This window comes from Leucoraja erinacea, chromosome 6 (assembly GCF_028641065.1).
Source record: "Leucoraja erinacea ecotype New England chromosome 6, Leri_hhj_1, whole genome shotgun sequence".
In the NCBI taxonomy this organism is placed as follows: domain Eukaryota; kingdom Metazoa; phylum Chordata; class Chondrichthyes; order Rajiformes; family Rajidae; genus Leucoraja; species Leucoraja erinaceus.
Window position 1 is genome coordinate 23,113,729 of NC_073382.1, and position 17,486 is coordinate 23,131,214.

The window sequence follows — 17,486 nt, forward strand, 5'->3', positions numbered from 1 at the left end:
GTTAGCTGTTCAGGTATTTTTTGCTTTGGTTAAAAACAAATCTTCTCATTATTACTATCAAAATGTACAATTGAATTTGAAATTCATGGGAAGTGCCTCAGAAAATTATCTGAAAGATTTATTTTTCACTCAAGCTTGTAATTGATTATCGGGGAGGGGAAGGGGCCATGTTTTTTTAAAAATAATACATTTTGGGTGAAGTAAGTGCTCTCGCCCTAGAAAATTGAAGAACATAAATGCAACACAGTTTACATAAACCCACCCTTGTCAATTTTAGGGGCAATTTTCATCAAGTCCTATCCAAGGTGCAGGAAGAGCGTACAGTTTAGGGAGCAATACAAGCCCCATGTTTCCAGAGAAGTTTTCTCCAAATCCTGTAACACCAGCTTTGTCTCCGATTGGACTTCAGTTTGACAGAATACCATTTTCAGGTTTGAACTTAACATTATTTAGAAATTAGAAGTGGTAAATATAAGCAACCATTCTAAGTGGCAACATTTGAAATCTGTTCTTGTATACTCCTTCTATTTGCACAAAAATAATCATGAAAACTCATTTGAATTATGATAGCAAAATCATTTCGGTGGATTGGTGTGTTTTTTTACAATATAACAGTATTTTAATCTGATTTATCTTGGAGCAATCCAGGTTGCTAAAACAGACTTTAGAAGCCCATGACAGGCTCATGTTTCCAAGTTTGTTATTTAGATGTTGATAAATTTGGAATCTTTGCCATTATTATTTACTATTGCATTTACAGTAAACCCTCTCAATTACAGACCTTTATATAATGCATTTTGGTTATAGACGTGCAGCACAGCGGAAAGATGGTGGTGGGGATTGAGCGAGCAATAAAATGCTCTTGATAATTGTTGCATTGGGCATGGGGCTTGCAGCGGCTGCCACAAAGCGAGGTCCTGGGGTGTTGGATGCAGAGGCAGCATGCACCACTCTTCCTGTGTCGCCTGGCCATGCGCGTTTCAGTCGCCTGGTAATGGCGCGAGGCTTCCATTGTACCGTCCCCCATTTCTGCCAAGTTCCCCAATGAAATGGTGGCACATGGCTTGCTTCCGGTTGTGGGAGTGGAGAGAGTGAGCAGCAGGAAGGTGGCTTGATTTCCGGGCCCGTCCCCGGTGCACTGCATGTGGGGCGACGGGCTCTGCGGCTCCCTGCTCTGTGAATTCCCACTGGTTTATCCCTTTATCCGACATCCCTTCTTCCCACCCAGCCTTGTGGGTAAACATTAATATTTTCCCCCCCACACCCGGTTATGGCGGACGATCGGCAATAACGGCCACCATTCCCCCCTCGTGCATTATTGTGAGGGTTTACTATAGTTTGCTCATTTGGAAAGTTAACAATTTCGTAGAAGTTTGTTATTAGTGCAAAGCTCACGGTGCGAACTTGCACTAAGAAATATCACCAAGGAATTTGGCAACAACATTATACTTGATTGTTTTTTAACTACTAACCACATTTAAATTTTCCATATATTTATAATGTTATATTGTGCCATTTGAGCAATGCATATCTTTCACTTATTCTCTTTGTGGTGTGGATAATTTTCTAAAATACCTTCTGATATTGGCAAATCTTGTTTGTCTCCTTTTCTGCAGGAGGGAAGGATTTTGCTTTCATGTCTCCTGTTACTCCTGCAGTGATCTTGGAAGGGAACTTCGACCACTGTACAGCATCTCCTTTCATAGAAGGATGTTCACCTATTAAAACATGCCCTCCTGTGAATCCCAGGCTGCATATTCTTTGTCACACGCCTCCCGATAAGATAACTTTTCCACATGAATACAGAGTTGATGAGAGAATCCATTCTGCGGCAGAAACTAACAAGCAGCCTGAAATGGATGCAACGTTATCTTCATTTCTCAAAGCAGACAGTAAAACAAATTGCATTATGTCTCGCAAGCTTTTGATCAGTGAAAACACAATGGCCCTTGAAGATGAGAACGAAGATCATACTGTTGATATGGCAGATCTGGGAACAAATGAAGGGATTGATAGCATTTGGATAAAGGGAAACATAGCAAATATTAGTATCCCAATAACTAGTTCAATGACTGGAATTGCATTTAATGTGGATAGCCCTCATCTGTATTCGTCACCATTAGCAGAAAGCAGTGCGATTCCTTTTGAGAGCATTAGTATCCAGGTAAGGATAATGTTTTGAGCAGTTTGATTGTAAGCTGCTGCTCAAGAACGGTCTAAAAATAGTCGCACTTTAGTTTTGTTTTATTTTGTCTGGATTTACATGTGATTGGACATTATAAATATGCATGTTACTGAAATTTTCAGGTAGTTAGCAATTTTACTTGTATTAATTTTGTTTTTAAATTCAACAGGCTGATAGTGGATATAATACACAAGCCACTTCTGCGAGTAACATAGCGGATGTTATTGGAACAGATAGCCAGCTTGATAAAGAGCATTTAGAACCACAGACACTAGTTGGAACTTTACCTCTAAATAAGCTTGATCCAAAACCTCTTCTGGTATGTGCTGCTTTGTTTATTTCTATGAATTGCATATGATAAGCGACTGCATGTTACCAAATGAAAGCTTATATTTTGTTTGGTTTTGAACAAATTTGATAGGTGATCGAAAGGTTGCATGTTTCAAAATATATTAGAGCACTTTATTAATTTCTATGGGCTTCTTGTTTTAAACTCTGGGAAATTAGTGTTACTATACTTTCCAATCTTAAAATGAACCATGTATTCCTATATTCAAGTCTGTATCTGTTGACCAAACCCCAATCCATGCCAGTATATGCCCGATTCCTATTTGCTCTAATTTTGTTTCATAATCTCTGATGTGACATTTTATAAAAAGCTTTTGGAGATGTTAGCCATTGCTTGCTTAGTGTCATAGCTTCTTAATGAAGTTTTAGAATCACGGGCGGAAATCGCTTTTAAAACATGGAGGGGCACAATGAGGCCTAACATCTAGGACAGGGGTCAGCAACATACGGCCCACGGGCTGGATTCGGCCCTTAACCTGAAATCATCTGGCCAGCAAGCATTTTTTTGTCCCATTAGTTTTCGCAGCCAGTCTCGGGGCACGCAGGCGACCTGGGCGCTACAGCCAGATCTGCCAGCGGACCTGGGCACTACGGCCAGCCGACCTGGGCGATACAGCCAGTCCCGGGGCAGGCAAGCCCACCTGGGCGGTTTTGCAGCAACATGTTTCACAAAACATGGAGGGGGGGGGGGGGGGTGGGGGGGGGGGGGGGGGGGGGGGGGGGGATTGTCCCTCGCCTCTCAAAACACGAGTGGGATAAGTCAATCATGTGGGGGATCAATCAATCTGAAACAACTCAAACCTCAAACTTTTGCAGTTTGATTTGATACATTTTAAAATCTTGGTATCAGGAAGAAATGTCATGGTGTCTTTAAATATAATTCTACGTATAATCATCACTGACCCCTAAAAGTTCCTTAACTATAAGTTGCCCCCTGAAATGGGTTTGAATACGTTCTGTGCTTTCATTCGATTTGAGTATTCGAACTGAAATCAAGCAATTCAATTGCCAGCCTCAAATTTGTTGCTTGACATCAGTAATTTCAATCAGACTGAGGAAAGGAAAGCAGTGTTTAAATCTGTCAATTGATCTGCAGTGCCTTGTGGTGGGGGTTTGGGGAGGGTTACCATTTTGTGATTGTCTAATCTAGTGATCCTTAGGTCTTAGTTTTCTTGCCCATCTCATTGGTGAAAATTTGACACTTTTGTGCCTTTACATACTGTGTATGTCAAATATTCCAAGCCCCCAACAGTTGTTTTCTTTATTGGATAAAACATGATAAAACTTTGTACAAAGCCTTGGTTAAGAGGATTTTACTTTATCAATTAGCAGTTCAAAAACTTAAGGCCAAAACAAAAGCTTATGTCCTTTTTTAAAGAAGTATCCTGGATACAGATATAGTATTTTGCAAGATCTTCACATGAATTAGCTTCTATAACTTTTGTAAACACAATTTCTGGACATTTTCCGGGGCTTTTCTGCACTGAATTACTTCTGTGATGTGAAAAAACACATGTAACTGCTTGCAAATATTGTCAGATTATCCATTCATATGGTCCTTAATGATGGTTGGCTTTATATTTGCGGAACATCGAAAAAATGTTTGACAGTAGACAATAGGTGCAGGAGTAGGCCATTCGGCCCTTCGAGCCAGCACCGCCATTTTAATGTGATCATGGCTGATCATCCCCAATCAGTCCCCTGTTCCTGCCTTCTCCCCATATCCCCTGACTCCGCTATCTTCAAGAGCCCTATCTAGCTTTCTCTTGAAAGTATCCAGAGAACCGGCATCCACCGCCCTCTGAGGCAGAGAATTCCACTGACTCACAACTCTCTGTGAGAAAAAGTGTTTCCTCGTCTCCGTTCTAAATGGCTTGCCCCTTATTCTTAAACTGAGGCCCCTGGTTCTGGACTCCCCCAACATCGGGAACATGTTTCCTGCCTCTTAGCGTGTCCAAACCCTAAATAATCTTATATGTTTCAATAAAATCTCCTCTCATCCTTCTAAACTCCAGAGTATACAAGCCCAGCCGCTCCATTCTCTCAGCATACGACAACCCCCCCATACCAGGAATTAACCTTGTAAACCTACGCTGCAGTCCATCAATAGCAAGAATGTCCTTCCTCAAATTAGGGGACCAAAACCGCACACAATACTCCAGGTGTGGTCTCCCTGTACAACTGCAGAAGGACCTCTTTGCTCCTATACTGAACTCCTCTTTGCTTCAGCTTGTATCTAAAAGCATGTTACTTTAATGACAAACAGGAAAAGTGAATTCAGAAATGATTTACTTTGATTCATTTAAATCAATTTTAAATAATTTAATTAGCAAAGGTATATAAAGAGAAGATTATAGATCTCCACAAAAGAATAGGAGATCTAGAATGTAATTTGGTATGTTACATCTGCAGGAGTCTAATTCACATGAGGGCCTATGTTTTGTCTATGAATCAACTTGTCTGCGTGTTATTCAAATAATTTAGTCTCCAATTGAAATTACTTTTCTTGGTTAATAAGTAATGCACATTTTTTTTGAATTCCAGGATCTTCCTACCTCGGAGTTTAAAGAGAACAAAGACGTATTAGGAATAAACACGTCTACTAATTTAAATAAGGCTTTTCCTGTCAACAGACTGTGTACAACACATGATATTGTGTTAAGCCAAAACATTTGTTACCTGAATACTTGGAAAAATTCTTGTGAACAAACATTAAGTAGAATACTTAAAAAGAATGGTAAGGATCTCTGAGATATAACATTTGAAGTTATAGATAGAGGGATGTAGTTATTAATGTTGAATTGATGACATAGACTACTATTTAGCAACTAGATAGTGTGTGTGTATATGTGACGTAGTGGAATGAGAAACAGTTAAGGTTACCCTCTCTGGACATTTGTATTTCCAATTACTGGTATGATATCAACCATCTTCAGTTCTCCACTCCCCTTACCCACTCTAATCTCTCACCTCTGAATGTACAACCAATTATTTCCATCATTGTTCTGTGGGTTTTTAGATGATTACGTTCCATGAGGATATCTCACTCTGCCACAGCTGGAGTTTGAAGCATCTGGTGGATGGGTTGATTTATTTGCATTTCAACTCAACATACTTCCGTAGAATAAATCTGGTGGCTTCCTTTGAGCTTAACCACTTTGACCAGGGACTCCAATAGTTAGTAGATTGTTTTTAGTAAATCCGTGAAGCACTTACTGGGAGGCTAGAGAAGTCATTCGTTTGGACAGAGTTTAGAATAGATTGCTTGCTTCTGGAATCTGGTGTACAGATGATGTGGCCTGAAGGTGTTGATGATGAAGGGAGAGTAGGGGGCGTCTGCCTCATGGTCAACTCTGCGTGGTGCTCAGACGTGGCACTCCTGTCCAACTCCTGCTCTCTGCACCTGGAACATCTGGCAGTGAAGTGCCGTCCCTTCTACCTCCCAAGGGAATTCACCTCCATTATCCTGACCGCGGTCTACATCCCACCCCCGGCAGATGTCCGTCTGGCACTGGAGGAGCTGCACGCCATGGTCAGCAAACACCAGACGTCTTACCCCGAGGCATTTACCACCATTGCTGGGGACTTCAATAAGGCAAACCTAAAGAAATCATTCCCTAACTTCCACCAACATGTCTCCTGCTGCACCAGTGGACCTAACGCCCTCGACCACTGCTACACCACCATCAAGAATGCCTATCGTTCTATCCCTCGCCCATACTTCGGTAAATCCGACGATACCGCGGTGCTGCTTCTTCCTGCCTACAGGCAGCAATTGAAGAGCGCACCCCTAGAAGTGAGGACAGTACAGAGCTGGTCGGGGGGGTGCAGAGGGACAACTCCAGGACTGTTTGGAGTCTCGACTGGGCAATGTTCAAGGACTCGGCAACTGACTTGAACGAATACGCCACAGTCGTTACAGACTTCGTAAAGAAATGTGTGGAGGACTGCATCTCTACAAAAACCTTCCGAGTGAAACCTTGGATGAACTTTGAGATCCGCACTCTTCTGAAGTCCAGACACAGGGCATTCACGTCCGATGATGCAATGGCCTACAAGAAGTCATGATACGACCTTGGTAACGCCATCAAAAAGGCCAAACGGGACTTCTGCTCCAAACTGGAGGATGAGACAGATGTACGGCAGCTGTGGCGGGGCCTGAATGCAATCACCTCCTACAAGGCGAAACCAGGAGGCAGCTCGAATGTTGGCGAAACTTCACTCCCTGACGAGCTCAATACGTTTTATGCAGGCTTTGATAGGCAGAATACTGATGTGCCTTCCCGAGCCCCCATCCGCTGTGATGGTATTTCAGCCTCAGTCACAGAGGCCGACGTCAGGAAATCCTTCAGAGGGGTGAACCCCCGAAAAGTGCCTGGAGCTGATGGTATACCCGGTCGTGTTCTAAAAACCTGTGCGGACCAACTGGCTGGAGTTTTTACGGACATTTTCAACCTCTCACTTCTGAGGTCAGGTCCCCACCTGCTTTAAAAGGGCATCAATTATACCAGTGCCCAAGAAGAGTAAGGTGACGTGCCTCAATGACTATCGACCAGTGGCACTAACGCCAGTGGTGATGAAGTGCTTTGAGAGGTTGATCATGGAGCAAATCAACTCCTACCACGACAAAAACCTGGACCCACTGCAGTTCGCTTATCGCCACAACAGATCAACGGTGGATGCGATCTCACTGGCCCTCCACTACGCTCTGGATCACTTGGACAACAGAAACTCATATGTCAGGCGATTACAGCTTGGCATTTAACACAATCATCCCCTCCAAGGTGGTTACCAAACTCGCAGAACTGGGTCTCTGCACATCCCTCTGCAATTGGATCCTCGACTTCCTCATTCCCAGACCACAGTCTGTTCGTATTGGTGGAAATGTGTCGGCCTCGATAACAATCAGCACGGGAGCACCTCAAGGCTGCGTGCTCAGCCCCCTGCTGTACTCACTCTATACTCATGACTGCGTAGTCAGTCACAGTGCGAACTCCATCATCAAGAGAGAGTACAGAGGATATTTACTAGAATGTTGCCTGGATTTCAGCAACTAAGTTACAGAGAAAGGTTGAACAAGTTGAGGCTTTATTCTTTGGAGCGCAGAAGGTTAAGGGGGGACTTGATAGAGGTCTTTAAAATGATGAGAGGGATAGACAGAGTTGACGTGGATAAGCTTTTCCCACTGAGAGGAGGGCAGGTGCAAACAAGGGGACATGACTTGAGAATTAAGGGACAGAAGTTCAGGGGTAACATGAGGGGGAACTTCTTTACTCAGAGAGTGGTGGCTGTGTGGAATGAGCTTCCAGTGAAGGTGGTGGAGGCAGGTTCGTTTTTATCATTTAAAAATAAATTGGATAGTTATATGGACGAGAAAGGAATGGAGGGTTATGGTCTGAGCGCAGGTATATGGGACATGGGGAGAATACGTGTTCGGCACGGACTAGAAGGGTCGAGATGGCCTGTTTCCGTGCTGTAATTGTTATATGGTTATATGGTTAAGTTTGCTGACGACACCACTGTTGTGGGACGTATCACTGATGGGGATGAATCAGAGTATAGAAGAGAGATCGAGCAACTGTCCATATGGTGCCAGTGCAATAACCTGGCCCTCAACACCAGCAAAACCAAGGAACCGATTGTGGACTTTGGACGGAGTAGGAGGGGGACCCACAGCCCCATTTATATCAACGGATGGTTGAAAGGGTCAAGAGCTTCAAATTCCTGGGCGTGCACATCTCTGAAGATCTTTCCTGGTCCGAGAACACTAATGCAATTATCAAGAAAGCTCATCAGCGCCTCTACTTCCTGAGAAGATTACGGAGAGTCAGTTACGTCCCACAAGCACTCTCTAACTTCTACAGGTGCACAGTAGAGAGCATGCTGACATGTTGCATCGTGGCTTGGTTTGGCAATCTGAACGCCCTGGAGAGGAAAAGACTACAAAAAGTAGTAAACACTGCCCAGTCCATCATCGGCTCTGACCTTCCTTCCATCGACAGGATTTATCGCAGTCGCTGCCTCAAAAAGGCTGGCATTATCATCAAAGACCCACACCATCCTGGCCACACACTCATCTCCCTGCTACCTTCAGGTAGAAGGTACAGGAGCCTGAAGATTGCAACAACCAGGTTCAGGAATAGCTACTAAACCTGGCTCTGGCAAAACTCTGATTACTAATAACCCATTATCTGTTATTTGCACTTTATCAGTTTATTTATTCATGTGTGTATATATTTATATTATGGTATATGGACACACTTATCTGTTTTGTAGTAAATGCCTACTATGTTCTGTGTGCTGAAGCAAAGCAAGAATTTCATTGTCCTATACAGGGACACATGACAATAAACTCACTTGAACTTGATGCCTGGGCATGATCAGTCTTAATGCTGGGGCAGTTGGAGATATTTTCATAATTGAGACACCCAAAGAAAGCTCTATAGTGGATTACAAAAGTAATGGTACTAGGGATTTGAAAATGAACTACAGATGTAGATGTGATGCCTATTCAATATCTTGAATCCTTGACAAATTTGAATCCCAGTTTGACTACTTGGATACCATTGACTCTGGCAAGTTTGGATGGGCTATAAGGCAGTCAGGCAGCATTACTGGTGATACTGTGGCCTTCCATGATTAACAATGCATTTTATGCTCGCTTTGAGCAAAAGGCCAACGGGGTGATGACATCCATCCCAGAGGGATCTTGGGGTCCGTTCTGCAATGGTCATAGTTGCAGAAGTAAGATCGGCCTCACCGACGGTGAGCACACGGATGGCAACTGGTCCGGATGTAATCCCTGGCCGCGTCTTTAGGAACTGCACGGTCCAACTAGCGTAATGTTCAGGGACATCTTTAATCTCTTCCTACTCCATTCTGAGGTACCCACCTGCTTCCAGAAGAACATTATCGTGGCTACCATCCAGTGGCCTTGACATCCACGATCATGAAGTGCTTCAAGAGGCTGAATATGACTCGCATTAACTCCAACCTCCCAAGCAGACGATGCACTGCAGTTCACCTACTGCTACAACAGGTTCATGGTTGATGCCATCTCCCCGGCCCTACACTCATCCCTGCAACAACTTGATAATAAAGTCACCTAGGTCATATTCCTATTTGTGTACTATAGCTCTGCTTTCAATACTATTATCCCAACCAAGCTCATCTCCAATGTTGGGGAACTTGGAGTCAGCACTTCCCTCTGCAAGTGGATTCTTGATTTCCTGACCAACAGACCATAATCAGTGAGGATAGGTGACAAATCATCCTTTATGATAATTGCCAACACTGGTGCCCTGCAGCGAGACCAAGTGCAGGCTCGGCGATCTTTTCGCTGAACACCTCTGTTCAACCTGCCTAGGCCTAAGCGATCTTCCAAACATGAAACATTTTAACTCTCCCTCCCATTTCCATACTGACCTTTCTGTCCGGGGTTGCCTCCACTGTCAAAGTGAGGCCCAACACAAATTGGAGGAACAGCACCTCATATTTTGCTTGGCCAGCAGTATGAATATTATTTCTCTAACTTCAAGTAACTCTTCTTTCCCTCTTTCCATCCCTCCCCCACCCTAGTTCTCTGACTAGTTTCACTGTCTTTCTGATTAATTTTACTGATTGTATGCCTCCTTGTCAACTTCTCAGCCAACAATGAACCTTTCTACATTTCCTTATCGTCTGCTTTGATCTGTCGTTTTCACACCGTACCCATTCATATCTCTAGACTCCTTCTCCCCTGACCCGAAACATCACCAATTCCTTCTCTCCAGAGATGCTGCCTGTCCCACTGAGTTCCTCCAGCATTTTCTTTCGCTGTCAGCCCCGTGCTATACTAAAACACTCACAACTGTGCAGCTATATACCAATCGACAATTTCACAGGCGACACCACCGTACTGGGCCAGATATTGAATAATGACAAGAGGGAGTACTGAAAGGAAATTGAGAATCTTGTACTTTGGTGCCACGAAACCAACCTCCCTCAATATTAGCCAAATGAGATTGTGACTAACCTCAGGAAGCAAAGTAGTACAACACACCCTTATATCATTGATGGTGCTGAAGTGGAGATAGCCAAAAGCTTCAAGTGCCTTGGAATAAATATTATCAGCAATTTGTCCTGGACCAGCCACTTTAAAGCAATGGCCAAGACAACACACCACCTCTACTTCCTTGGCAGGATTAGGAAGTTTGGCATGTCCCCACTAATCTTCACTGACTTCTACGGATTTGCCATGGAAAACATTTTATCGGGATGCATCACAGCCTGAAACAGCTCCAAGACCGCAAGGAATTGCAGAGTTGTAGACGTAGTCCTGCCCATCACGCAAAGCAACCACCCTTCCATTTACTCCATCTACACTTTACACTGCTTCAGCAAGGCCAACACCACAATCAAGGACCAGTCTCACCCGTCGCTCCCTGTTCCCCCCCCCCCCCCCCCCCCCCCCCCCCCCCTTCCCCATCAGTCAAGACGTACAGAAGTTTGAAAAATGCATACCTCCAGATTCAGGGACAGATTCCTCCCATCTGTTATCAACTGAAAGGTCCTCTCAGCAGTTAGAATGTGGTCCTGACCTCCCATTTACATCATTGGAGGCCTTTGCACTCTTTAATCAGACTTTATCTTGCACTAAATGATGTACCCTTTATCCTGATTGTAATGATAGATTGTCTTTTCTGACTGGATAGCATGTAAACAAAAGCTTTTTGCTTTGTGACAATAAAAAACAAAATTAATTAATGGCAAGATCCTTAATGGCACTGGTGTACAGAGGGATCTTGGGGTTCAATTCCATGACTCACTAGAAGTGGGAACAAAAATGAAAGCGTGGTAAAGAAGGCATATGGTATGCTTGCCTTCATTGGGGGTGGGGGATTGAATATGAGAGTCAGGAAGTCATGATACAATTTCAATGGACTTTGGTAAGGCCACATTTAGAATATTCTGAACAAGCCCATTAGAGGTGGAGACTTTGGAAAGGGTGTAAGTGTTTTACCAGAATTGATGCCTACATTGGGAGATATTAGCTACAGGAAGAGCTTGGACAGACTTGGATTGTTTTCTGTAGAACGCTAGACCCGATTAAATAAAATGAGAAGCTTAGATAGGATAGACACAAACCTTTTTCCCAGGATGAAAATATCAAATGCTAAGAGCATATAGCTTTAAGGTGAGAGGCAGCAGAGAGATGTGCGGGATGTTTTTACACACAGATGGTTGTGAGTGCCTGGAGCATGCTATCGGGGGTGATTGCGGAGTGATAAGATATTGGCATTTAAGAGTTTTAGATAGGTACATGGTTTGAAGGGATATGATTATGTGCAGGCAGTGTTGGTCTTGGCATCATATTAGCCCATTGTGTTCCTGTGCTGTACTATTGTGTTCTATGATTTAAAATGTTAAGAATGGAAACCATGCAAAGGCATCCCTATTGGGTTGAAAAACAAAGAATTACAATACAATGATAAAGAATACATCAGAGATAAAGGATGCCACAGGTGAATTCATTCAAGCTAACATTATTATGGCTGGGGTGAAAATCCAAGTGGTAGCTAAAGATAGATATAATTAGATATAATTTATTGCTACACAACCAGGGTCGGTGGAAATATGGGTTGTCAGCAGCAGTACAATAATAAAGAACACACAACCACAATAAAACTATAACACAAACATCCACCACAGCATTCATCACTGTGGTGGAAGGCACAAAATTTGGCCAGTCCTCCTCCATTTCCCCCCGTGGACAGGTCCAGAGTCAGTCCAGGATCGGCTCTTCCTCACCGGAGACCGCGGCTTTAAGATGGTGTAGGCCGATCGGTCGAGATTTAAAGACTCCACCGCAGCCAGAAGCACCGTAGACTGCAGGGCCGGCGGTCGAAGCTCCCCTCCAGGGGTGATGGTGAGTCCATGCCAGACCCGCGGTAGAAGTTGGCCGCGGGCCAGCAGTGATGGCTTCTTCTTCCCCCGGGTCCCCCACGAGGGATCCCGGGCTGTAGACGCCGCGCCAGCTGGAACTCTGCAGACCGCGGCTTCAGGCTGCCGGCAGCCCCGGGCCAGCGAAACGTAGCGCTCCCCTCGAGCCCCAGCGAGGACTCACCCGCTCCACAATGAGAGTCCACGCTGCGCCCGCCGCTGAAGCCCCTGGGCGTGTCTCCGGGAAAGGCCGCGCCGATCCTTGATGTTAGGCCACGGGGGAGGCGACCTGGAAAAACTCGCCTCTCCATGGAGGAGGCGACCAAAGCGGTTTCCCCCTTACACCACCCACACAAAACACACGAAGGGACATTAAATACATACTTTAAAACATACTAAAAAATAAAAAAAGTTGAAAATAAAGTGGATTTGATGAAGAGAATGGATCGCATTGAAGGACAAAAACTGGAGAACCGAGGTTTTGCAAGTGTAAGGAGAATGTAGTTGAGTTTAAGTGAAGATGATTTTGAAAAGTATGAAGCAATGTCAGGTCATTTAAGACCCAGCTTCTATTGTGCTATCAGTAGTTTATTCCTCAGTGGGTTGTGTACAAGAATTGAAGGTGTGGATAGGAAAATTAGTACCAGATTTGTGGTAATGACACATGGGGACCTGAGGGAAAGAAGTTTGACTTGTTGGCTAGCTATGTAAAATAAGCAAATGACAGTTTACATTTTCTTAAGACTCCAGATTGAAGATTGCCTCTGTTGTTTCTGAGAGCAGGTTTAAACCAGGAAAATTCCTTAATTACATTTTGTCCAGTGAAAGTGAACTTGTGAATTAGACAAGTGTTGAATCAGAAGGTACACAAAAATGCTGGAGAAACTCAGTGGGTGCAGCAGCATCTATGGAGCGAAAGAAATAGGCAACGTTTCGGGCCAAAACTCTTCTTCAGACTTAAGACTTAAGTGCTGAATCAGACATGCCAATGAGGCTCCAAGGTGCAGCATGGTCAGTTTATATACTGTTGAGTAATTATTACCCATAAATAAAATCCCAGGCAAGTAGCTGATGCTTGTTTGAAGTCGTAGGGTGCAGGTAGAGCAAATGTTCATGTTTTTAAATTGGCAGATTTAAAGGATTTGAAATGCAAACCAATTTCCTTTAACACGTTGTTCTTTGTTTGCAGCAAGATTTTCTCCACCTCAGCTGCACGAGATGTCATCTTGTTTTTTACGACAACCCCTTGAAATGACAGTGGAGGAACCTGAACCCATTGACGATAGCTCCATGTCTTTATTTTAAAGCAAAAATAGTTTCTAAAGTTAATTTGTTGACTATGAATGTAACATTCATTGTACAGGTCTCAGTCTGGCTCACTCGTAATCTGAAAACATAGTCACCAGAACTCCAATCAGCTCTTCTAAAGATATTAATTGCATGTAGCTATTTATAAAGTGCCTGAATTTACTGGTCAGTTGCTCACCCATAAATCATGCACAAAGCAATTCCAAACTTGTATTTTTCATACAATCTGATCCATAAGCAAATAGCCCCATTGTTCAACATATTTGTCAACTATGTTCTTATAGCCTAGCATGTATTGTACTTTAACCCAAAAGTTATTATGTATAGAGAAGGAATGAATTGAGAATTATTTAACAATCTAAAATCAGTGGCATCTTGCCATCTTTTCAAACATTAGCCACTGCACCTAAATCACGACTTTAGCACTCTTGAGAAAGATGTTCTTGGAAGCACTGCAAAACAAGTACAATCATGTATACATTTGAACAAAATGGCTTTTCAAAGATTCTAGTCTGAATTTGGCTTCTGATTTCAGTAAATTTTAAATTGCAAAAAATAAATTCAGTGTTTACAATTTAGACCCACAGGTCTATCTATAATGGTCGAGTTGCAATATTTTATACTGAAAATTAACTACATGTACTTTTAAAAATCTCAATGTTGAATAAAGTTTCTAAAAATTGTATTTTTTTTATTTTCTGGTTTAATGTAATTTTCATATTGAAGAATTTTGAAGCTTCAGGTTGGCACCAATAGCTTGTTTCCTGCAACACTTTGCTTTGTTGATTGAAACAACAGTTTAAGATAAATAGCAAATTACCATTTTCCAGGAGTTTAAAAGAAGAATTTCAAGTCTGAGCTAGAGCTAAGTTATTCTGGCACCCACTTGCCATTTTGTATTAGCAGATAATCTAATACCACTTTTAAGAACAGAGAGGTCATTTTATTCCATGCATGATTTTAGGGCTCAGTTCTAAAATTAACCTCTAGCGAAATATGGACTATAGATCAGAATTTTAGCTCTCAACATGGGGTTACATATTAAATGAATCATAAGAACAGGCCATGCGTTTCAACATCCTGGTATAGACATTCCATTTGAGCCCCCATTTATTTTATCAAATCATTACTTTCCATTGTGTTTGTTTAACATCCCCTTAATTGTAATTATAGTCTGCTTCACCCACTCCATGTTATTAACAAGTAACACATTTTCAATATTCTTTAATTACAAAAGGTTCTTCTAAATTTCCTATTGAATTCCCTGATGACTTTTATAATGCCCTCTAGCTATGCTTTTCCTAGTGAGAAATGTTTCCACTTATTCACACCCTTCACAATTTAAAAGATCTCTTTTAGATCACCTTGGTTTTAAGAGAAAAACATTCAGGTTCTTCAGTTGTGCTACTTTCAATTACGAGGAGACTTGGCTTACTTATTTGACACTATATCATAAATGAATTCTAAAATTAGCAAGATCACACAATTTTCTTACAGATATTTTAAAATACCTCTATGGATGCAGACATAGGATAATGGAGAATATTGTGTTGACTGAGCTGAAGTTCCATTTCAATTCAACAACAGTCTGTTACAGGGTGGGTTTTAACATGACTTACCGCAGTGTGTTTAAACTAAATCACATTCATTTATTTTTGTTTGGTTTATACTCACGCAGGACCAATTGCACCAAACGCATTCTCTGGACTGAGACAGTCATGTTGGTTTATGATTTCAGTGAGTGATTTTTGGGAATATTCATGAAACTGAACCTTATTTATGCACCTGGAGATTTATTTTCATGTCGTCCTTTGTTGTTTTGACTTCAAATTTATCAATGTTTGACACAACATGGACCACACCAACCAAAATAAAGTTGGAATTAAGATTTTAAAAAAACAGTGTGTATAAAAGTTTATTCAAAAGAATACATGTAAATACAAAAAGATCCTCCAAATGACTTCCCTCATACATCGGAAGTAGGCAAAGGCCAATCGGTATTCCAATAAATAACCTTCCTAGATATGCCTGGCTTTCTTCACTTTAGGTTCTTCATTGGCTTTGCTTTGCTGTGGAGTAGATCTTGGGATGCTGACTCCAGGAATCTGTCACAAGAAATTAATTTTCAAAGTTTGTACACTGAAGTCTTTCAACTGAGAAACAGGTGACAACAGAAAAAAAAATGATTGAAAGAAATTTGAGTTATTTAGTAAAGTTGTCTTTCAAATGAATAACCCTTTAATATTTTGCCTGTAAATAATACATTCTAAAAAAAACCTAATTCAGTTGAAACCAAGGAAGTAATTTAAAATAGCAAGAATAAAATATTAAACCACCAGTAAATTGTTCAATCTAGAATGGGAAAAGTACATGAAGTTTGTACAATAATGAAATTGATTGGATGTTATTGAATAGCAGCCATACTAATTAGAGAAATGAACCAAAAATCCAATTTGCTAGGACGCTACCTCACTAAAGATAGACACAAAATGCTGGAGTAACTCAGCAGGTCAGGCAGCATCTCTGGAGGGAAGGAATGGGGGAAGTTTGGGGTCGAGACCCTTCCTCCAGAGAACTTTGTTTGCCTCAAGCCTTTTCACCAACCAGACTTACTATTTGGAACAAAGCAATTAATACAAAGTGCTTGGTAATTATTTTGGGTGTTGAACTGTAGAAGGAGGGAAGACAACAACATTTGTCTTATCCTGTTTAAGCACAGAACTAAATTAAAATAAACTGAGCTGAACTGAACTGAATGAAGAGCTCTTTATAAAAACCTAATGGATATGCTTTGAAAGACTACACAGCACAGGGCACAATGGAAAGAGAATTGCATGTTGGAGAGAAGTTTGGTTGGGAAATTTAGCTGGAAACATGATATATTCAAATTTACAGTTTTGATTATTGAAGTGAGACCAAAAAAAACAACCAAGCTGGTTTATTTGGAATAAATACAACGCAGAAAAGCCTGCTACTTGTAATTTGACCAAAACTCGATGCTTACCACTGGATCAACCAATCCCATTCTGATTTTCTGGTGCTGCATATTTGATGAATCCAATGTGATTGTCACAGTTACCTTGTCAAACATTTTGAATAATGTCCCTTCCACTGTTATAGATGGAATCTGTAAGATCATGAAAAGATTGTTCGTAATTCAAAAATCACATTCTTCAACTCACCATCTATTGTTCATACAATTAATTTAATTCACGTTTCCACCCTTTAAACAATTTATTTTCATTTCATGAAGCAATTTTTAATATGCCCTCTGAGAACTTTATAAACTTCAGAGATCAACTCTCAATCTTCCAAAAAATTATGGGAATATGGCCTTAGGTTAGTAAATCTATCATAACATTGTGCTTTTATCCCTAAATCAATTTAACAAAACAAGTCCTCAGATCCTTTGTAAGAAAGATTTGTATAAAGTTATATGAGGATAAGAATAAAACAGAACTTCAAGTATTGCACCATGGTTAATTGTAAAAAGATTGGAAATAAGTTCTGTACCTCTTCATTGTACTGCATCTTTAGGGATTGCTTGCCTTTCTCTTCAAAGAAAACTGTTCCCTCCAACCCAAACTTCGGAATGAGCACCACAATAGCATTCTTTTTCACAAAAAGAATGTAACCAATTTCATCAACAATTCCTTTGTGTTTAAAGAATAACTGTAACAACATTGGACAGAACAAGTTTAGTAGTCTGTGGTAAATGCACAAC

General features: G+C 41.6%; 2 protein-coding genes across 7 annotated transcripts in view; one reads left to right on the plus strand and one right to left on the minus strand.

The window, feature by feature from the left end:
• Positions 1-15,637, plus strand: part of bora (bora aurora kinase A activator) — a 30,327-nt gene extending 14,690 nt beyond the window's left edge. For all 6 annotated transcript variants that reach the window (XM_055636710.1, XM_055636711.1, XM_055636707.1 and 3 more), the window contains exons 9-13: positions 278-431; positions 1,617-2,164; positions 2,355-2,504; positions 5,078-5,270; positions 13,644-15,637. In XM_055636710.1, coding sequence (XP_055492685.1) covers positions 278-431; positions 1,617-2,164; positions 2,355-2,504; positions 5,078-5,270; positions 13,644-13,759 — 1,161 coding nt within the window. In that variant the 3' untranslated portion in view covers positions 13,760-15,637. The remainder of the gene's footprint in view (positions 1-277; positions 432-1,616; positions 2,165-2,354; positions 2,505-5,077; positions 5,271-13,643) is intronic.
• Positions 15,638-15,659: 22 nt separating this feature from the next.
• Positions 15,660-17,486, minus strand: part of dis3 (DIS3 exosome endoribonuclease and 3'-5' exoribonuclease) — a 31,019-nt gene continuing 29,192 nt past the window's right edge. Inside the window, exons 19-21 of the mRNA XM_055636705.1 lie at positions 17,276-17,434; positions 16,767-16,889; positions 15,660-15,867 (exon numbers count right to left, since the gene is read on the minus strand). Of these exons, the coding sequence (XP_055492680.1) occupies positions 15,781-15,867; positions 16,767-16,889; positions 17,276-17,434 (369 nt within the window). The 3' untranslated portion in view covers positions 15,660-15,780. The remainder of the gene's footprint in view (positions 15,868-16,766; positions 16,890-17,275; positions 17,435-17,486) is intronic.